This window comes from Gorilla gorilla, chromosome 22 (genome assembly GCF_029281585.2).
Source record: "Gorilla gorilla gorilla isolate KB3781 chromosome 22, NHGRI_mGorGor1-v2.1_pri, whole genome shotgun sequence".
NCBI lineage: Eukaryota > Metazoa > Chordata > Mammalia > Primates > Hominidae > Gorilla > Gorilla gorilla.
This window is the reverse complement of record NC_073246.2, coordinates 45,448,517-45,469,184: the sequence shown is the minus strand read 5'-3', so window position 1 is coordinate 45,469,184 and position 20,668 is coordinate 45,448,517. Positions and strand designations below refer to the sequence as shown.

Below are 20,668 nucleotides of genomic sequence, written 5' to 3'. Positions count from 1 at the left end.
GAGGATTAAGTTCAAGTTAATATTTTTTTCCTTTGGCTTATCGTTGTCCAGTTGCTTCAGCACTGTTTCTCAAAAAGACTCTCTCTCCTTCATTGAATTGCTTTTGCACCATTGTCAAAATTCAGTCATACTGGCCTGGGTCTGTTGTGGATTCTCTACTCAGGTACTTTGATCTGTTCCTGCACCAATAATACATTATTCTGATTACTGTAGCGACATAGTAAGCCTTAACACTGGATAAAATGATTCTTCCCATTTCATTCCTCTTTTTCAGAGTTGCCCTAACTATTCTAGCTTCTTTGCTTTTCCGCATAAATTTTAGAGTAAGCTTGTTTATGTCTACAAAAACCTTGCTGGGATTTTAATAGAAATTGTGGTACATTTGTAGATCAGTTTGTAGAGAATTGATATCTTTACTATGTTGAATCTTTCAATTCATAAACATAGCATGTCTCTCCATTTCTTTGTCTTTAATTTCTTTCATCTGCAGTTTATAATTATATTTTCAGCATCTAGATTTGTGTTAGATTTTTACCTAATTATTTTCAGCATACACATTTGTATTAGATTTTTACCTAAGTATTTAATTTTATTTGGAGTAACCGTAAATGGTATTGTGTTTTTAATTTTGGTTTCCATTTTTTAGTTAGCACATAGAAATGTGGTTGCTTTTTGTTTGTTTATCTTGTCCCCCAGGCTGGAGTGCAGTGGTGTGATCGCAGCTCACTACAACCTCCGCCTTCCAGGTTCAAGCAATTCTTCTGCCTCAGCCTCCTGAGCAGCTGGGATTACAGGCGCACGCCACCACACCCAGCTAATTTTTGTATTTTTATTAGAGACAGGGTTTCACCATGTTGGCCAGACTGGTCCTAAACTCCTGACCTCAAGTGATCCGCCTGCCTCGGCCTCTCAAAGTGCTAGGATTACCATCGCGCCCGGACACATTTATATGTTTTCTTTGGTTAAATATCTCTTCAAATCTTTTGCCGATTTTTAATTGGGTTGTCTTATTGATGTGTAAGAATTCTTTAATCTGGACACAAGTCCTTTTTTAGATATGTGGTTAGAAGTACTTTCTCTTAGCCTGTGGCGTGTCTTTTTACTTTCTTTATAAGGTATCTTTTGAAGAGTAGAACTTTTAAGTTTTGATGAAACTTACTTTATTATTATTTTTTAATAGGTCATGATTTTGTGATATCTAAGAAATATTTGCCTAACCTATGGTCATAATGATTTTTTTGAGAAATTTTACATTTATGTTTATGATTCTCTTTTTTTCCCCTTCCTTTTTTCTTTTCTTTTCTTTCTTTTTTTTCTTTCTTGAGATGGTGTCTTGCTCTGTCACCTAGGCTGGAGTGTAGTGGTGTGATCATGACTCACTTCAGCTTCGACCTTCCAGGCTCAAGTGATCCTACTTCAGCCTCACCATGCCTGGCTATTTAAAAAAAAATTTTTTTTTTTTTTTTTTTCTGTAGAGATGGGGTCTCACTATGGTGCCCAGGATGGTCTTGATCCTCCCGTCTCAGCCTCCCAAGGTACAATTAGCCACTGTGGCCTATGATTCTTTTTTTTTTTTTTTTTTTTTTGAGATGGGGTCTTGCTCTGTCACCCAGGCTGGAGTGCAGTGGCACGATCTCGGCTCACTGCAATCGCCCCCTCCTGGGTTCAAGCGATTCTCCTGCCTCAGCCTCCCGAGTAGGTGGGATTACAGGTGGGATTACAGGCCCGTGCCACCATGCTCAACTAACTTTTGTATTGTAGAGACGGGGTTTTACCATGTTGGTCAGGCTAGTCTTGAACTCTTGACCTCAAGCAATCCACCCACCTCAGCCTCCCAGAATGCTTGGATTGTGGGTATGAGCCACCGCACCCGGCCCTATGATTCATTTTGAATTATTTTTTTTTTGCATATGAATATTCAGTTGTTTTAGCATCAGTTGTTGAAAAGACTATCCTTTTTCCATTGAATTGCATTGGCACCTTTGTTAAAATCAGTTGACATGTCAGTGTTTCACTGATCTATATGTCCATCCTTATAGCAATGCCACAATGGTTCTATTTTGGTAGGTTTATAGTTAGTTTGTTTTTTCCTCTAAATCAGGCACTGTTAGTCTTCTAACATTGTTCTTCTTTTTCAGACAATTTTTTAGATATTCTGTCTTGAATTTCCATAGAAATTTTAGAATCAGATTATCACTTTGTACAGAAGTCTGCTGAGATTTTGATAGGGATTATGTTGAATCTGTAGATCAGTTTGGGAAGAATTGACATCCTACCAATTTTTGAACATGGTATATCTCTTTATTTAGCTCTACTTTCTCTCAGTAATGCTTTGTAGTTTTCATTGTATAGGTCTTGCACCTTAAAAAATTATTCTTATTTTTGATGTTACTGGGAATGCTATGATTTTCTTTGAGGTTTGTTTGTTTTTTTTGATATTATTGTACTATGTGTGGAACCCTGCGTTGGGGAATATCCTCCTGCAACTACCAAATGTGACTGTAGTGAGCAAAGTCCTTCCTGGTTCTTCTCAGTAGTCTTTTTATGGTCATGCAGAAGAACCACCATATCCTGACTAATTGAGATGCAGACAGCTTAAGTTGTGAGAAAAGCTAGAATTCCAAAAGGAAGTGCTGTGACAGTTTTCTTTCTGTGTCACCATGACTTGTGTTCAGCTACATACACTGGAAGGATGAATCTAGGAGTCCAGATTGTTGCTGTAATGAAGACATTAAAAACCCAGAGTTGACAGATCACATGATGCAGTATTAGCACGTGCCAGAGGCTCAGTGGCCATTTTTGTCTTAAATACATGTGTGCATATACGTATGAATGTGTATGAATCTCTGTGTGCCAAACGCATTGTCTCCAGGTAACTATGAGTGGGCCACCCTGATCCAAGTTATGAGGTCAACAGTTTTGATTTGTGGCTCCAAAGCTCCCTTTTTCCTCCAGGGGGTGAAAAGCCCCCTCTACTTTGTCTTGTATTTATCTCTCTAAAAGAAAATCTATAGCATTTAATATACTTTAACTTTGTGGTTTATGTAACTAATTACATTTGGTATGAATGAATTTAACTGGGGTTTTATATTTTTCAGTTTTTGTCTTATTAAGTCAGGAAATGCTATCACCTTTTAAGGGAATTTCAGGTACCTGGTGCTGGTGGTTGGAGAGGACAGGAAGCCCCCCATCACTCTAGCAGTACACTCAAGGTGAATCCTCGAAGTGTGCTTGTGTTGTCAGGAGGGCCATCAGGACGGCCTTTCCTTGTGTTTCCCTTGTGAAGAGTGCCATGGCGGAGACTTGCCCAGCTACAGGTCACCTCAGACACTGCTGGTGGGAGAGTAGGAAACTCTTCCTAGCCTCCGTCTTCTTCTTAGACTGGCACTGGCTTGCTGCACCAGGGCATGAATAGGACTCCCAGCCTTCACACTTCTTTTTGCCCCTCCTCCCATCTTTCCTACCTGGTCTTAGGTTTTAGGTTTTCTTTCCCTGTTTAGCTTCACAGATTGTATTTTATATTTACTGGCACCTTTGGCAATATTCTCATGAGGACTTAAGGATACGTTTATACAGAATGAGTTTTTCTAAAGTACTTGTTTTTTTACAAATCCTGATGTCCAAGTGCCTTTTATTTGGTGTCTGCCTCTGGCAGATGGCGTTTTTTCAATGGAGTGAGCCATTTGGAGGAGGCAGTCTCCTGTCTTAGAAATGTTGCTTTCTGGGTAAATTGCTTTGTGAGGTTGTTTTTGTCCAGAAGCCTCGGTTGGTACTGGTTCTGGGTATAGTTACTTGGGGCTTGAGATATTTCATGTAGTTACTTAAAGCAGATGAATTCAGCTCTGTGGGTTTATCAACCATAATGTGGTAGTATGTTCTTTCCTCAGATATTTCTCAAATATTTTTGCCTTTGAAATTTCTTTTGTAGATACAGATTATGGCTCTCTTAGGACTAGCTTTCATTTGCAACTATTTTCTATAATTATACATGCATTTCTTTAATAAATATCTTTGTGAAAGAGGAAATGTAATAAAGATATATCAAGGTTGAATGCTATTATTTATTTTTCAATTTTGTTTCGCTTTTAGGAGAAACTGGCTCTTCGACAGCAGTTGAATGAAGCGAAGCAGCAACTCCTGCAGCAGGCAGAGTATTGTACAGAAATGGGAGCAGCAGCGTGTACCCTCTTGTGGGGTGTCTCCAACAGTGAGGAAGTTGTCAAGGCCATTTTGGGAGGAGTAAGTATGGTCAGTGGGCTCTCTAGATATTGTTGATTACTGCTTGTGTAAATTAGAGCATATAGCTTATTAAGGCATTTAAAGACTAAGTCCATATCTTTCCATTTTCTTTTGTTCATTCATCAGCTAGTTATTGAATACCTATAGTATATGGTTCATTGTAACCTGATGCAAAGTGAATGAAATAAGATCCCTTCTCTCCAGGAGACCTTGTGGTATATGTGGACATATTACCACTTCAGTATTAATACTTTACAAGTGTTTAAGAAGATCAAAAGTGCTTTTATATATATTATTTCATGGTTAATATAGTATTTGAATATTATGTTATCTAACATATACATGTATGTAGATGTGTGTGTGTTTATACATACACAAACACACACACACACATATAGATGCAGAACCTTGAGCAACATGGAGGTTAGAGGCGCTGACCCCCTGCACAGTCGAAAAGCCACATAGAACTTTTGACTCTCTCTACTGTTGGCTGGAAGCCTTACTGATAACATAAATCGTTGATTAACACATTTTTTGTATGTTAGATCATCATGAAGGTCTTCCCCCTCATCATCTTCAAATTGAGTAGGCTGAAGAGGAGGAGGAAGGGGAGTGGTTGGGTTGGCATTGCTGTCTAAAGGGTGGTAGAGGTGGAGGAGGTGGAAGGGGAGGCTGGAGCAGCTGACACACTTGGTGTAACTTTTACTGAGAAAATTCTTGTGTAAGTGGACCTGTGCAGTTCAAACCCTTGTTTTCAAGGTTCAACTGTGTGTGTGTGTGGCAGCGTGTGTGTGTGAGCGTGTGTTTGAGCATGTGCATATGTGTGTGTGTGTGTGAGCGTGTGTGTGGGAGCGTGTGTGTTTGAGCATGTGCATATGTGTGTGTGTGTGGGAGCGTGTGTGTGGGGGGAGTGTGTGTGTGTGGGAGCGTGTGTGTGTGTGGGAGCGTGTGTGTATGTGGGAGCGTGTGTGTGTGGGGGGGAGCGTGTGTGTGGGAGCGTGTGTGTGTATGTGGGAGCCTGTGTGTGTGTGTGTGGGGGGGAGCGTGTGTGTGGGGGAGTGTGTGTGTGTGTGAGCCTGTGTATGTGGGATCGTATGTGTGTTTGTGTGTGTGTGGGAGCATGTGTGTGTGTGGGGGAGTGTGTGTGTGTGTGTGTTTGTGTGGGGGAGCGTGTGTGTGTGTGGGGGAGCGTGTGTGCGTGTGGGAGCATGTGTGTGTATGTGGGAGCGTGTGTGTGTGTGGGGGGGGAGCGTGTGTGTGTGTGGGAGCGTGTGTGTGTATGTGGGAGCCTGTGTGTGTGTGGGAGCGTGTGTGTGTATGTGTGAGCCTGTGTGTGTGTGTGTGTGGGAGCGTGTGTGGGGGGGAGTGTGTGTGTGTGTGTGTGAGCCTGTGTATGTGGGATCGTGTGTGTGGGAGTGTGTGGGTGTGTGGGAGCGTGCACACGCACATGTATGCATGCGTGCAGGCGTTTGTCAGGGAACTTCACAGAAGGGGATAAATTTGAAATGGGCCTTGATGAATAGGTAGAAATGGCAGAAAATGGGTGGGTTTGTTTTAGGACAGTGAGTAGGTCAGTTGACACAGTGGAGAGTTAATGTCATAGAGTAGTGGGGAGGTAAAGCTTAAACGTAGGTTGGGATGTGACTTTGGGACCTTGAATACCAGGTTGGTGATTCATCCTGTAGGTGGGAAGACTGGATTTTCCCTAAGGGTTTTTCAGTAAAAGAGTGATAGGATAAGAGCAGAATTTTAGGAAGATTCACCTGACAGTGGGTGAGGATGGATTAGGAGGTGGAGTTGTGGCACATCGCGTCTGGACAGGATGACTGATGAGGTGGTCATTCTAGCTGGTCTGGCTGGAGTGAGCTCGGTCCTCTGCAGGGGAGATGGGAAAGAAGGAACATGTATGAGAGCTGTGGCAGTTGAGGCAGATGTGATGGCCGGGCAGAGTGGGCACCTGGAGGGGACAAGAGGAGCCAAAAAAGATTGGTGTTTGACTCTGGGAGCATGGCGTGATCATGACTGGAAATGAAGGTGAAGAGGGGGACGTGTGGCAGGAAACCAGTGAGAAATTACTTACTGCTAATAGAAAGTTGTGTTTGACTTTAGGTGGAAAGACTGTGTTTTTAAAAGTTTGTTGAGCTTTATTAGGTTTAATTTATATACTGTAAGATTGTAAATGTACAATTTAGTGGTTTTTAGCAAATTTTTAGAGTTGCATTAACCATCACCACAACCCAGTTTTAGATTATTTGATCATTCATGAAGTTTTCTTATATCATTTGTAAATGCAAATATTTCCAATTTTTTAACCGGGTTAAAATGTACATTGGTTTTAAAATTCTTCTTCAGAACTCTAGCACCCCAAAGGAAGTAACTCAAAGGTTCAAACTTGGAAATGCTTTTTGCCAAGTGATGAAGATCTAAACTACCAGAGGAGCCAGTCTTTACCTCTTTTACATGTTTTCATTAAGATTTTTTTTTTTTGAAAAAAGTTATGCTAAAGGTTTGAACACCTCTGGTTTAATGCCCAGAGCAAATAGACAGCATGTTTTTCTAGTATATTTTTATTACATTTTGAGTGAATTCTTCCCATTTACTTTCATCATCATGTACATTTGTCCTATTTCATATTTATGCGTGTGAAGAGTCCACCAATCTTCAGGGTAGTTTTTGTTGTTCCTGCATGCCTCAAGCTGCTTTCTCTGTTCTTTTAATGGGAACTTTTCATGAGGGAATAGATTTTACAATATTCTACAATTAAAACTAGAATCTTCTGTATCCTGCACTTTTAAAATGTTTTCACACTAGTGTCTGTAAAAAGATATGACACTCTGATTTTCAAACTTTCAGGATAAAGCTTTGAAGTTTTTCAGCATCACTGGTCAAACAATGGAGAGTTTTGTGAAGTCGTTAGATGGTGATGTCCAGGAGCTGGATTCGGATGAAAGTCAGTTTGTTTTTGCTCTGGCTGGAATCGTCACGAGTAAGTGCAGGCGCACTCGGGAGATGTTGCCTGTTTGCTTCCAGACCACTGCAGTAAAGCAAATGCTGCAATAACACATGAGTCACATGAATGTTTTTGGTTTCCCAGTGCATATACAAATTATGTTTACACTATACTGTAGTCTGTTGTATGTACAATAGCATTATGTCTAAACAATGTACAAACTTTAATTAGAAAATTTGTTATTGCTAAAAATGCTAATGATCACCTGAGCCTTCAGCAAGTTACAATTTTTTGCTGGTAGAGGGTCTTGCCGTGTTATTGATGACCGCTAACTGATCAGGGTGGTAGTTACTGAAGGTTGGGGTGGCTGTGCCAATTTCTTAAAATGAGGCAACAATGAAGTTTGCCACATTGATTAATTCTTCCTTTCATGTAAGATTTCTCTGTAGCATGTGATGCTGTTTGATAGCATTTTTTCCGCAGTAGAACATCTTTCAAAATTGGAGTCAGCCCTCTCAAACTTTACTGCTGCTTTGTCAACTAAGTTTATGTAATATTCTGAATCTTTTGTTCTTATTTCAACAATGTCTTAGCATCTTCACCAAGAGTAGATTCCATCTCAAGAAACCACTTTCTTTGTTCTTCCATAAGAAGCAACTTATCTGTTTTTTCTACCACCACGTCTGTAGTTACTTACTCCACTGAAGTCATGAACCCTTCAAAGTCATCCATGAGGATTGAAATCAACTTCTTCCGAACTCCTGTTAATGTTGTTATTTTGACTTCCTCCCATGAATCATGAATATTCTCTTGTTGCCCAGGCCGGAGTGCAATGGCGCGATCTCGGCTCACTGCAGCCTCCACCTCCTGTATTTAAGCGATTCTCCTGCCTCAGCCTCCCGAGTAGCTGGGATTACAGGCATGCACCACCGTGCCCGGCTAATTTTGTATTTTTAGTAGAGACGGGGTTTCTCCATGTTGGCCAGGCTGGTCTTGAACTCCCGACCTCAGGTGATCTGCCCACCTCTGCCTCCCAAAGTGCTGGGATTATAGGCATGAGCCACTGCGCTTGGCTGAATCATGAATATTCTTAATGGCATCTAGAATGATGAATCCTTTTTAGAAGGTTTTCAGTTTACTTCACCCAGATCCATCAGAGGAATCACTGTCTATGGCAGCTGTAGCATTATGAAATGTAGTTCTTAAAAAAAATAGGACTTGAAAGTTGAAATTTCTTTTTGATGTATGAGCTGAAGAATAGGTATTGTATTAGCATGCATGGAGTCAACATTACTCTCCTTGTACCTCTCCATCATGGCTCTTGATTGACCAGGTGCATTGTCAATGAACAGTAGTGTTTTGAAAGAAATCTTTTTTTCTGAGCAGTAGGTCTCAACAGTGGGCTGAAAATATTCAGTAAACCATGCTGGAAACAGGTGTGCTGTCATCCAGGCTTTGTTTTTCTATTTCTAGAGCATAGGCAAGAGTAGATTTAGCATAATTCTTAAGGGCTCTAGGATTTTCAGAATGGTTAAATGAGCATTGACTTCAATTAAAGTCACCCGCACCATTGGCCCCTAACAAGAGAGTCAGCCTGTCTTTTGATGCTTTGAAGCCAGGCATTGACTTTTCTCTAGCAGTGAAAGTCCTAGATGGCGTCTTCTTCCAATAGAAAGCGACTTTGTCTACATTGAAAATCTCTTGTTTAGTGTAACCACCCTCGGCAGTGATCTTAGCTAGATCTTCTGGATAACTTGCTGCAGCTTCTCCATCAGCACTTGCTGCTGCACGTTGTTCTTTTATGTTATAGAGACAACTTCTTTCCTTAAACCTCATGAAGCAACCTGTACTAGCTTCCAGCTTTTCTTCTGCAGCTTCCTTACCCCTGTCAGCCTTCACAGGATTGAAGAGCATTAGGGCTTTTCTCTGAATTAGGCTTTGGCTTAAGGGATTTTTGATGATTTTTGATCTTCTGTCTAGAATACTTGGGCTTTCTCCATATCAGCAATAAGGCTGTTTTGCGTTCTTATCATTCATGTGTTCACTGGAATAGAGCTTTTAATTTCTATCAAGAACTTTGCATTTGCAGTCATAACTTGGCTGTTTGGCACAAGAGGTCTAACTTTCAGCAGGTCTCAGCTTTGGCCATGCCTTCACTAAGCTTAATCATTTCTAGCTTTTGCTTTCAGATATGTATCTTTTCCTTTTGCTTGAACATTTAGAGGTCATTGTAGGGTTATTAACTGGCCTAATTTCAGTATTGTTGTGTCTCAGGGAATAGCAAGTTCCTAGGAGAGGGAGAGAAATGGGAATGACCAGTCATTGGAAAAATCAGAAGATAAGTAGCATGTATTGATTAAATTTGCTGTCTTATATGGGTGTGGCTCATGGTGCCCTAAAACAATTACAATGGTAACATCAAAGATCATTGATCACAGATGACCATAACAGATGTAATAATAATGAAAAAGTTTCAACTGTTGCAAGAATTACCAAAATGTGACACAGAGACATGAATTAAGCACACACTGTTGGAAAAATGGCACCAACAGACTTGCTCAATGCAGGGTTGCCACATTCCTTCAATTTGTAAAAAAACAGTATCTGCAAAGCACATAAAGTGAATGCAATAAAACGAAATGTGCCTGTAATTCTTTTCAGCTGTAGTGACTGTTATAGAGACTGGTGTTTACAGTCAGGGTTGAGAGTGTGTAAACATCTCTCAGGAGTGTTTTCAGATATTAATGCTGGGGAGCACCCTGGATAATCTGATTCCATAGATCTGGGATAGGTACCGGGTATGTTTATTTTGGAAAATCACCCCAGGTGATTCTGATAAGTATCAGTTATTAAGAATGAATGATCTGAAGGAAACAGATGAGTTTGCATGTTCTGTGTAGTTATGTACCTTGACAGAAAAAAACAACTAAGTTTAGCTGCTTTTATTCAGAATCATAATTTTACTGTGTGGCTAGCTAAAGTAAAAGCCTTAAGCTAAGCTTAAGCTGAGCTCTTTGCTATTGTTTTAGTATAATAATTATATAATTCCAAAAACCTAAATTGCCTCTTCAGTAAAATTCTCCTAAAAGATAATAAAGTAAACCTTTCCCTGAGAGTTATGATAAAATTCCATATCAGAACTATCATAAGGGATAAAGTCCAGGGACTAAATAATTTCTCAGTATGGAAGCAAGGCATGGTGGCTTACGCCTGTAATCCCAGCATTTTGGGAGGCCTGAGGTGGGTGGATCACTTGAAGTCAGGAAGAATTCGAGACCAGCCTGGCCAACATGGGGAAACCCTGTCTTTACTAAAAATACAAAAAAATTAGCCAGGCGTGGTGGCGCACACCTGTAATCCCAGCTACTCAGTAGGCTGAGGCAGGAGAATCGCTTGAACCTGGGAGGTGGAGGTTGTAGTGAGCTGAGATCGTGCCACTACACTCCACCCTGGGTGACAGAGCAAGACTCTGTCTCTAAAAAAAAAAAAAAATTTCTTGGTATAGAAAGAGGTGGAATGTACTAGTGAGTATTGAGGCTCTTTGTTCTGAAGTCAGTGAAATGGTTCAATACATTGCTGTGACTTATCAGCCTTAAACAACGAGATTCAGAAAATATGACTAAGTACAGAGTTTATTTGTGCACAGAGCTTGACAGTGGCCACTCAGAAACACCAACTTCAAACCAGTGGGGTCAGGGTTCCAAAGTGAAGAAGATATCACTGATATAGGCAGAGACAGAGAAGTCCCAGCAGGATTAGAACATTTTCCATACAAGACCAGTGTGTGTGCCACAGTGATTTGACTGTTTATAGATTGCTACATTCCAGGGAGGGTTATCTGAGGAAGTCTTATCTTCAGCAGTTTGGTCTTAATTATTTACAGGAAAGAAAAATGCAGAATTTGCAGCCGCATAGCTACATTCCTCACAATGGTTGGGATAATTCAAAGTCCCAACAGCTTTAAGTTTGAATTATTTAATTTCAGACTTTTTTTTTTTTACATTGATCTTTAATCTCTGCTTTATTTGCTTTATTATTATTTTCCCATGCTGTTCTTAGGAAAATTCTCTGCTGTTAAAGTGAGAGAAAATTTTATTTTTCTTTTGGTGTTATTCTTTTATTGAAATCCTAATGGGGTAGGTCTGTGTAGACATTTGTTTCTTAATCCTTTAAAACTTGATGATAGTTCTTGCGGGATGGATGCTGAGACTGTGATGTTTTCTGGCTATTCCTTACTCCAGTGCAGGGCAGCATTCTATACGTTCATCATGACACCTACAGTTGTAGCAGGCTTGCATTGCCCTCCCTTTAAAAACATTGTTTGAAGGTTGTCTTTTAACAGAAGGCATTTGCAAATTAAATAATTTGCGTTTTCTTCTCTTTGCAAGTGACCCCAAAGGCGTATGACCTATGTGACTTGTCGTGTTGCTGGTTGTGAATTTGAGCTGCCTGAATTGCTGGCTGACATGCTGGTGAGGCAGTGGGCTGTGAGTGAAGCCGCCCTGTTGCCCAGCATTCAAGCTCCGCGCGGCTTTGTTTTCCTGTGTTTGTGGTGGTTTACATAGGAACTCTTATGAAGAGTTGGATAGTGGGCACTTATATTTGCATGTTAATGAATTTGACTGGGAAGAATATTTTATTAAAGTGCTGATTTGCAGAGGCTTGGGGGCTTATGAGTCTCAAATACCAAGACTATTCTGTGGGGATAGGTAATAGAGACCATGGGTTAGCTCTCAAATGGATCCTTTTCCTTCTGAAACAAATGTTCTTTTTAAAATTTTACATACAGTGAATTCATTCTTTAGTTTTTTTTTTTAAACCTTTTGCAGTTCTGTAAATTTCTACAAAAGTATACAGTCATTTACCCACCACAATTAGGTTGTGGAACTAATTCATTCCCCCAGACTTCCTGCACCCCATCCTTCTGTAGTCCAGTTCTCCACTCATCACCAGCCCAAGGCAACCACTGATTTTGTGATTTGTTCAGTATCTTAGCTGGGGTTTTTTTTTTTTTTTTGCTGCCTTGTATGGTGTCCAGCATATGCCCCAGGTGAGCAAGTGCTTGCTTCATGTATCTGCTTGGAGGCTGTTGCCTTTCGTCATTTTTCAGATTGGTTGGCTGATGTCCAGCCTTAGCTCTCTAATGTGTTCAAGAAGACCTGTGATTTTGGTAAATTATTCTCCCTCTGCCCCCGGAAAGAATGGGGTAGCTGTTACCAGTTTTCTGTATCCTAAGCTAAAGCTGGAAATCAGGAATTTATTTAAACCTTGAAATTGTTAAATTTCTACTCAACTGTAGTCACTGCTCTTTAATGATAGGTTAGTGTAGTGCAGAGGAGGTTTGGCTCAGTGAATCTACTTCCCAGGATGTCAGTTCTCTGGACATCTGTAAGGTGGAATAGTAACATCTGCTCTAATTACTTTACATATTGTGAATTTTCTACTGAACCGTAGTAAATGATAGCACATTGATATCAATGTGATTGTTTCCAGTAACTTCGATAAGAGGGCAAATGAAGAGCGTGAAAGAGATGGAAATCTTCACAGTCCTGTGAAGATTAACTGTTTAACTTGCTAGTGAAATCTTTTAAATGCTTTTTCTGCTTTTCAGTGATTTGAAAATCATGATTGTACTCCTTGTCTCTGGTTTATGTATTCAAATAATATTAGATAATAATTGCAGCATCAAAATTACTTTTTGATGATGGATAATTTGGGGGCAGGACTGGATCCAGCTTAGTCTTCCAGGGACCTTCCTAGTTACACAAAGTTACCAGCAGAGCACCTTTGTGTCAGTGACCGTGGCTGCTCTTGGCCTGCCAATCCCTCCTCCTCCACACGTTCACACCAACACATGGAGGCAGTGTGGTGTGCAGAAAAGGCCAGGTGGGGCTTGAGGCCTCATGTCCATTGCTGCTTCTGCCACTGACTAACCCTGTATTCTTGAATATATGACCTTTGGTTTTTGTCTTCTGAGAAGAATCTGACACTAGATGACAATTATGGTATCCCAGTCCTAGAATTGTGTGACTCTGCATGTGGAAGAATAAGGTGCCAGTTTTGAGCTTAAACTTACTGGTCTTCTGTTGTCAGAGTCTAAGTCAGCAGTGAAGGGTCAATAAACAGGCATTTGGGTTGTTTCCACCTTTTGACTGTTATGGATAATGCTGATACGAGCATTTGTGCAGAAGTTTATGTGTGGATGTATGTTTCAGTTTTTCTGGGTATCTACCTCGGGGTGGAATAACAGGGTGTAGTAACTCTGTTTAGCTTTTTGAGGAACTGCCAGACAGGTTTCCACAGTGACTGTACCATTATGTGCTGGTGGCTCCCTTTCCCCATGTCTTCAGAACAGCCCATCTTTTTCTAGGTGTGCAGGAGTCTTTGTTGCTGTTTTTGGTTCTTTGAGCCCCCATTTGTTTCTCATGTACCTTGATCTCTAGGAGAGATCATTAGCATTGTCCTGTTTCCCCCATTGTGGTTGAACCTCCTGAAAGGTGAGGTTAGTTTGGAGAGAGTTGATTTACAACTTGAGCACTGATCAACATTATTTTTTCGTCTTTTTTTGCGGAATCACCTGTTGAATCATCTGTCAGGACAATAGCTGAACAGAAACTTTTAATGCAACAGGTAGCAAACAAATATAATTTGAGGCACTATAAGAAGGAAGACCACTCTGGAACCTTGACCCAGGTGACTTCATCACCAGCCTTGTATTGACTCTGTACTTTTAAGATGAGACCCTCTCAACAAACAGCATAAAGTCAGGCTTTGGTATGGGAGTGTCGTCTACAAGATCTCTTCCGGGCATGGACACTTGTTGGACTATGGAGATAACCTTGAGGCTCTCGAGGTTTCATTAATCTTCTGCATTTTTTAGTTTTAATTTCATGTATTTATGGTCTGATCTTTATTATTTCTTTCCTTCTAGTATTTTTGAGTTTAGTTTGTTCTTACTTTTCTATTTCCTTGGTGCATCATTAGATTGTTTATTTGGAGTCATTCTACTTTTTTGATACGGCATTTATTGCTATAAACTTCCCTCTTAGTATCGCTTTTGCCATGTCCTAGAGATTTTGGTATCTTGTTTTTCCATTTTCATTTGTTTCAAGAAAATTTTAAATTTCTTCCCAATTTTTTCATTGACGCATTTGGTTGTTCAGGTGTATGTTGTTTAATTTCCATGTGTTTATATAGTTTCTGAGGTTCCTCTTGTTATTAATTTCTAGTTTTATTGTATTGTGGTCAGAAAAGATACCTGAGCTGGGCATAGTGGCCCATGCCTGTAATCCTAGCACTATGAGAGACTCAGGTGGGAGGACTGCTTGAGGTCAGGAATTTCAGACGAGCCTGGGCACATGGCAAGATCCTATCTCTACGAAAAAAAAAAAAAAGAAAAGCTGTTTGATATGATTCTACTTTTTGAATTTGTTGAGACTTGTTTTGTGGTATAAGATGTTGTCTGTAATGGAGAATGTTCCATATGCTGATGAAAAGAATGTATATTCTGTAACAGTTGGGTGAAATGTTCTGTGAAGATTCAGGTCTATTTGGTCTAGTGTGTAGTTTACCTCTGATGTTTCTTTGTTGATTTTTTTTTTGGTCTGGACCATCTGGCCATTACTGAGAGTGGAATGTTGAAGTCTCTACTGTTATTGTACTGCAGTCAATTTCTCCCTTTAGATTTATTAATGATTGATTTATATACTTGGATACTGCTTGTTGGGTGCATAGATATTTACAATTGTTATATCCTCTAGCTGAGTTGGTCCATTTTTCATTATATAGTGACTTGGTCTCTTTTCACAGTATCTTTGACTTGTAGTCTATTTTATCTGATATAGATGTAGCTACTCCTGTTTTTTTGGTTTCCAGTTGCATAGATATCTTTTTCCACCCTTCACTTTCAGTCTGTATGTGCCTTTATGGGTGAAGTGGGTTTCTTGTAGGCAGCATGTAGTTAAGTCTTGTTTCTTTCCATTCAGCCACTCCATATTTCTTTTAATTAGAAAATTGAATCTGTTTATATTCAATGTTACTATCGATAAGTAAGGACTTATTACTGCTAATTTGTTGCTTGTTTCCTGGTTGTTTTGTAACTCCTCTTCTTTTTTCTTGCTTTCTTACTGTCATCCTTTATGGTTAAGTGATTTTCTCTGGTGTGTTTTTAGTTCATTGCTTTTTATTTTTAGTGCATCTATTACAGATTTTTGCTTTGTGGTTACCATGAGGCTTACAAAAAAATCTTTAGATATAACAGGTTATTTTAAAGAGATGACTTATCTTTGATCACAAAAAATAATAGAAACAAAGAAAAAACTAAAAATACCTCTATACTTTAACTCCATCCCCCATATTTTGACTTTTTGTTATCTCAATTTACGTGTTTATATTACCTGTCTTTTAATAGGTCGCTGTAGCTCTGATTGTTTCTGTTTCTAGGCTTCACACTAGAGTTTTGCGTGGATTGCACATCATGAGTACAGTATTCGAGTATTCTGGGGTTGTCTCTGTACCAGTGTGTTTTATATTTATTTTATATATTATTTAAGTATTTCTTTTTCCAGTGGGTTTTATACCCTCAATTTTTTTTCTTTCTGCATGTTAGTGTGTTTTTCTTTCAGTTTGAGGAACTTCCTTTAGCATTTCTTCTAAGATAGGTCTGGTTGGTGTTAAATTCTCTCAGTGTTTGTTTGGGAAAGACTTTATTAGTCCTTCATATTTGAAGGATGGCTTTGCTGGATACGATATTCTTATATAGTGTTTTCTTTCTTTCAGAACCTTGAAAATATCATCCCACTCCTTCCTGGCCTATATGGTTTCTTCTTCTCCTTTTTTTTTTTTCTGAGACAGAATCTTGCTCTCTTGCCCAGTCTGGAGTGCAGTGGCACAGTCTCGGCTCACTGCAGCCTTCAGCTCCCAGGTTCAAGTGATTCTCTTGCCTTAGCCTCCTGAGCAGCTGAGACCACAGGCATGTGCCACCACGCCTGGCTAACTTCTGTTTTCTTAGTGGAGACAGGGTTTCACCATGTTGGCCAGACTGGTCTCAAACTCCTAACCTCAAGTGATCTGCCTGCCTTGGCCTCCCTAAGTGCTGGGATTACAGGCATGAGCTACTGTGCCCAGCCTGGCTTGTATAGTTTCTGTTGAGAAGTCTGTCGCCAGATGAATTGGAGTTCCTTTGTTACTTGTTTCTTTTCTTTTGCTGTTTTTAAGTTTCTCTCTTTATTTCTGAATGTTGAGAGTTTGATTAGTATGTACCTTGGGGTACACACTCATTTAAGCTGACTCTGGTGTTCTGTGGTTTTCCTGTAGCTGGATATTTGTATCTTAAGTTTTGGAAGTTTTCTGTTATTTCTTTGAATAAGCTTTCTACCCCTTATTGTTGCTCATCACCTTGTTGAACACCATAATTCTTAGATTGGGTCTTTCGAGGTAATTTTCTGTATCTTGTAGGTGATCTTCATTCCTTTGGTTTTTTCTTTTTCTCCTCTCTGTGTTTTTGATAGCTTGTCTCTGAGCTCAGTGATTCTCTGCTTGATCCATTCCGCTGTTGAGAGCCTCAAATTAATTTTTCAGTTCAGCAAATGTGTTTCTCAGTTCCAGGATTTCTGTTTGATGGTGATGATGGTGATGATGGTGGTGATGATGATGATGATGATGATGATGATGATGATGATGTTGATTTTTTAGAGATGGGATCTTGCTCTGTTACCCAGGCTGGAGTCCGGTGGTACAATTCTAGCTCACTGCAACCTCGAACTCCTGGGCTCAAGCAGTGCTTCCACCTCAGCCTCCTGAGTAGGTAAGACTACAGGCGGTCACCACAGTGCTTGGCTAATTTTTTATGTTTTTTGTAGAGATGGGGTCTTGCTGTGTTGCTGAGGCTGTTCTCAAACTCCTGGCCCCAAGGTCCCTATCTCAGCCTTCCACAGTGTTGGGATTACAGTCATGAGCCACTGTGCCCAGCAGTTTGATTGTTTTAAGTTTCAATCTCTTTATTAAATTTCTCTGACAAATTTCTGAATTACTTTTCTATGTTATCTTGGAGATCACTGAATTTCCTTAAAACTACTATTTTGAATTCTTGGTAAGAGAGCTCATATATTGCCATCTTGTTAGAGACAGTCACTGGTTCCTTGCTTTATCTGTTTGGGGAGGCTGTGGTTCCCTGTTTCCTGTTGTTTCTTATGGATATATGTCTATGTCTTTGCATTGAAAGAGTATTTATTCCAGTCTTGTCTGTCTGGGTTATTTTGGTTTTTATTGGATATGTTTACTTAGAGATTCTTTGTAATTTACTTGTTGAATTTATTCCTTTTTTTCTGCTAGGTTGCTGCCTCTTTATAGGCACTAGATGGTGCCTTAAGCCCAGGTTTACCTTGGCTCTAGGGAACCATCAGAGTGTTGCCCATCCCGAATGGGGGAGTTCACAAAGAGGATAACCCGGCAGTGTGGGAATACTGGCAAGGCATCTGTGCCCAGGGGACCTGTGGGACATACCTTCTACTGTGTGCATCTGCTGAACAGCCACTCTGATTTGGTGTCTTCTCTGGCCAAGTTACAGAGCAGCGTTTCCAGGGCTGGGAATAGTAGTTCTGCTTCCCCACTTTGCCTCTGGCTATCCTCAGGGGTAGTTTCCCTTCAGGTACTTACAGTGGTTCCCATGGGTTGAAGCAGGGACAGGTCTTCCGCCAGGGAACCTAAGATGGTGGGACAGTAGTTGTTCACCTCCATCTGCTTTTTCCAGTGCAGCAACTGAGTTGTGGACATTTTCCTCACGCTTGGTGCTGGGCACATTATGGAGACGGGTGTCACAGGTATGAAAGTCCGGTTGTCTTACTGTCCAGAGTTTTTTTCACTTGTCTGTTGCCGTGAGAGCTGTCTGAGCCTCATATTTAGAGTTCTGGGATATTGCTGCTGATAATCTTGGAGCTGCTGTATGTTCGTTTTTGGTTTTCTTTTGGGAAGCAGTGAAGCCAACTTGCTTCTATGCCACCATTTGGAACCAGAAACTCCTTGTTGCCCATATTTTGATTGGGTTACTTTCCTTTCTGTTACTGAGTTATAAGAGGTATTTGTAATATACTAGTACCTTATCAGAGATATGATTTTGAAATACAGCCATACCTCAGAGATACCGTAGGTTTGGTTCCAGATTACTGCAGTAAAGCAAATAGCACAATAAAGTGAGTCACATGAATTTTTTGGTTTCCCAGCACATGTAAAAGTTGTGTTTACAGTGTACTTTAGTCTGTTAAGTATGAAATTAGCTGGGTGTGGCGGTGCAGGCCTGTAGTCCCAGCTACTCAGGAGGTTGAGGGTGCAGTGAGCTGCGATTGTGCCCACAGCACTCCAGCCCAGGTGACAGCGTAAGATTCAAAAAAAAAAAAAAGAATTTTATAGCTTTAATTCTTTCTTTTTTTTTTTCTTTTTTTGAGACGGAGTCTTGCTCTGTCACTCAGGCTGGAGTGCAGCAGTGCGATCTCCACTCACTGCAAGCTCCGCCTCCCAGGTTCACGCCATTCTCTTGCCTCAGCATCCTGAGTAGCTGGGAGTAAGGCACCTGCCACCGCGCCCGGCTAATTTTTTTTTTTTTTTGTATTTTTAGTAGAGACGGGGTTTCACCATACTAGCCAGGATGGTCTTGATCTCCTGACCTCATGATCCGCCCGCCTCAGCCTCCCAAAGTACTGGGATTACAGGCGTGAGCCACCGCGCCCGGCCAGCTTTAATTCTTATATTCAGATCTTTGATCCATTTTGAGTTAATATTTGTATATGGTGTGTGGTAGGTATCCAACTTCCTTCCTTTGCATGTGGATATCCAGTTGTTTTAGCACCATTTGTTCAAAAGATTATTCTTTTATCATTTCTCCATTGATTTGTCTTGGCACCTTTGTTGGAATTCAGTTGACTATAAATGTGAGGATTTATTTCTGTACTCTCAATTCTATCATTGATTTATATGTCTATCATTCTGCCAATACCCTATTATTACTTTTTTTGCTCAAAATAAGATGAAACTATTACAGTCTAAAGCAAAAGTATCAGACATAGTACGTCTCAACTCTGTATATCCTTTTCAGCACGAATAATTGACACCAGATTCTTTTTTTTTTTTTTAAATGGGGTCTCACTTCAATTGCCCAGGCTGGAGTACAGTGGCGTGATCATAATTCGCTGTAGCCTCAAACTCCCGGGTTCAAGCAATCCTCCCACCTCAGCCTGGGTAGCTGGGACTATAGGCATGAGCCACCACACCTAGCTAATTTTTATTTTTATTTTTGTAGAGATGGGGTCTCATTATGTTGCCTAAGACTCATCTCAAACTTCTAGACTCAAGTGATCCTCCTACCTTGGCCTCCAAAAGTATTGGGATTATAGGTGTGAGCCACTATGTTTGGCCCAGATTTATTTCCTTTTTTGTTTGAGACTGAGTTTTGCTCTGTTGCCCAGGCTGGAGTGCAGTGGCACCATCTCAGCTCACTGCAGCCTCTGCCTCCCGGGTTCAAGTGATTCTTCTGCCTCAGCCTCTTGAGTAGATGGGATTACAGGTACATGCCACCACACCTGGCTAATTTTTGTATTTTTAGTAGAGACGGGGTTTCTCCATGTTGGCCAGGCTGGTCTCAAACTCTTGACCTCAGGTGATCCACCCGCCTTGGCCTCTGAAAGTACTGGGATTACAGGTGGGAGCCACCGTACCTGGCCCCATTTCTTGAATTATGTAATTACTATACTAATCTCTAGAATTACCTATAAGCACTTTTAATGAAAAATGAACCTAGAAAAATCATTTTAACAGAAAAATTAACTGGCAGTTTTTTAGTTTTGGTAGATGGTAACAAAGTCAATTCTGTAGGCCTTGAATTGACTCACAAGCATTCTAGATAGATTAAATATCAGTAAGCAAAGTACAAATTACCATGTAAAACAAAGAAATTCCAACAGATTGACAAATACCAAAGCTGTGTAGGAATTTATTCACATTTATTTTACTTTGTAGTTCATGTTTTAGTGATATTTAATGAAATGCAGCACTGGCATTTGCAGTTAAAATACTGGATATATGATACAGACTTCATTTACCAGTACATTTGTTGTGTTGGGCATTGTTGCTTGCTATGATATATATATATATATATATTTTTTTTTTTTTTCTTCAGCGATGTATTAGTAATGTTTCTATTTTCTATTGCTGTGTAACAAACCTCCTCAAAATATAAAGTCTTAACATTTATCTTGCTCGTGGGTCTACAGTTTGGTCAGGCTTGGCAGGGACAGTTTGCTGCTGCTGCTCTCCAACATCTGGGGCCTTAGCTGGGATGTCTCAAATTGTTGAGGGATGGAACAGCTGGGGGCTAGTGGGGTGTCTTTCTCTCTCTTCTTTCCTCATAGAGTCTCAAGGCTTCTTCACTGTGCTATTTCTTATCCTTTTTTTCCTTTTTTCTTTTTTTTTTGAGATGGAGTCTTGCTC

At 40.2% G+C, this 20,668-nt stretch overlaps 1 protein-coding gene across 6 annotated transcripts in view; it reads left to right on the top strand.

The window, feature by feature from the left end:
- HSF2BP (heat shock transcription factor 2 binding protein) overlaps positions 1 to 20,668 on the top strand; it is a 155,449-nt gene that overhangs the window by 20,434 nt on the left and 114,347 nt on the right. For 4 of the 6 annotated variants that reach the window (XM_063702624.1, XM_055373679.2, XM_004062880.2 and 1 more), the window contains 2 exons: positions 4,090 to 4,239; positions 7,093 to 7,225. In XM_063702624.1, coding sequence (XP_063558694.1) covers positions 4,090 to 4,239; positions 7,093 to 7,225 — 283 coding nt within the window. Of the gene's footprint in view, positions 1 to 4,089; positions 4,249 to 7,092; positions 7,226 to 20,668 lie in introns of all 6 variants that reach the window. The other 2 variants (XM_063702623.1, XM_055373680.1) reach the window with 1 other exon arrangement.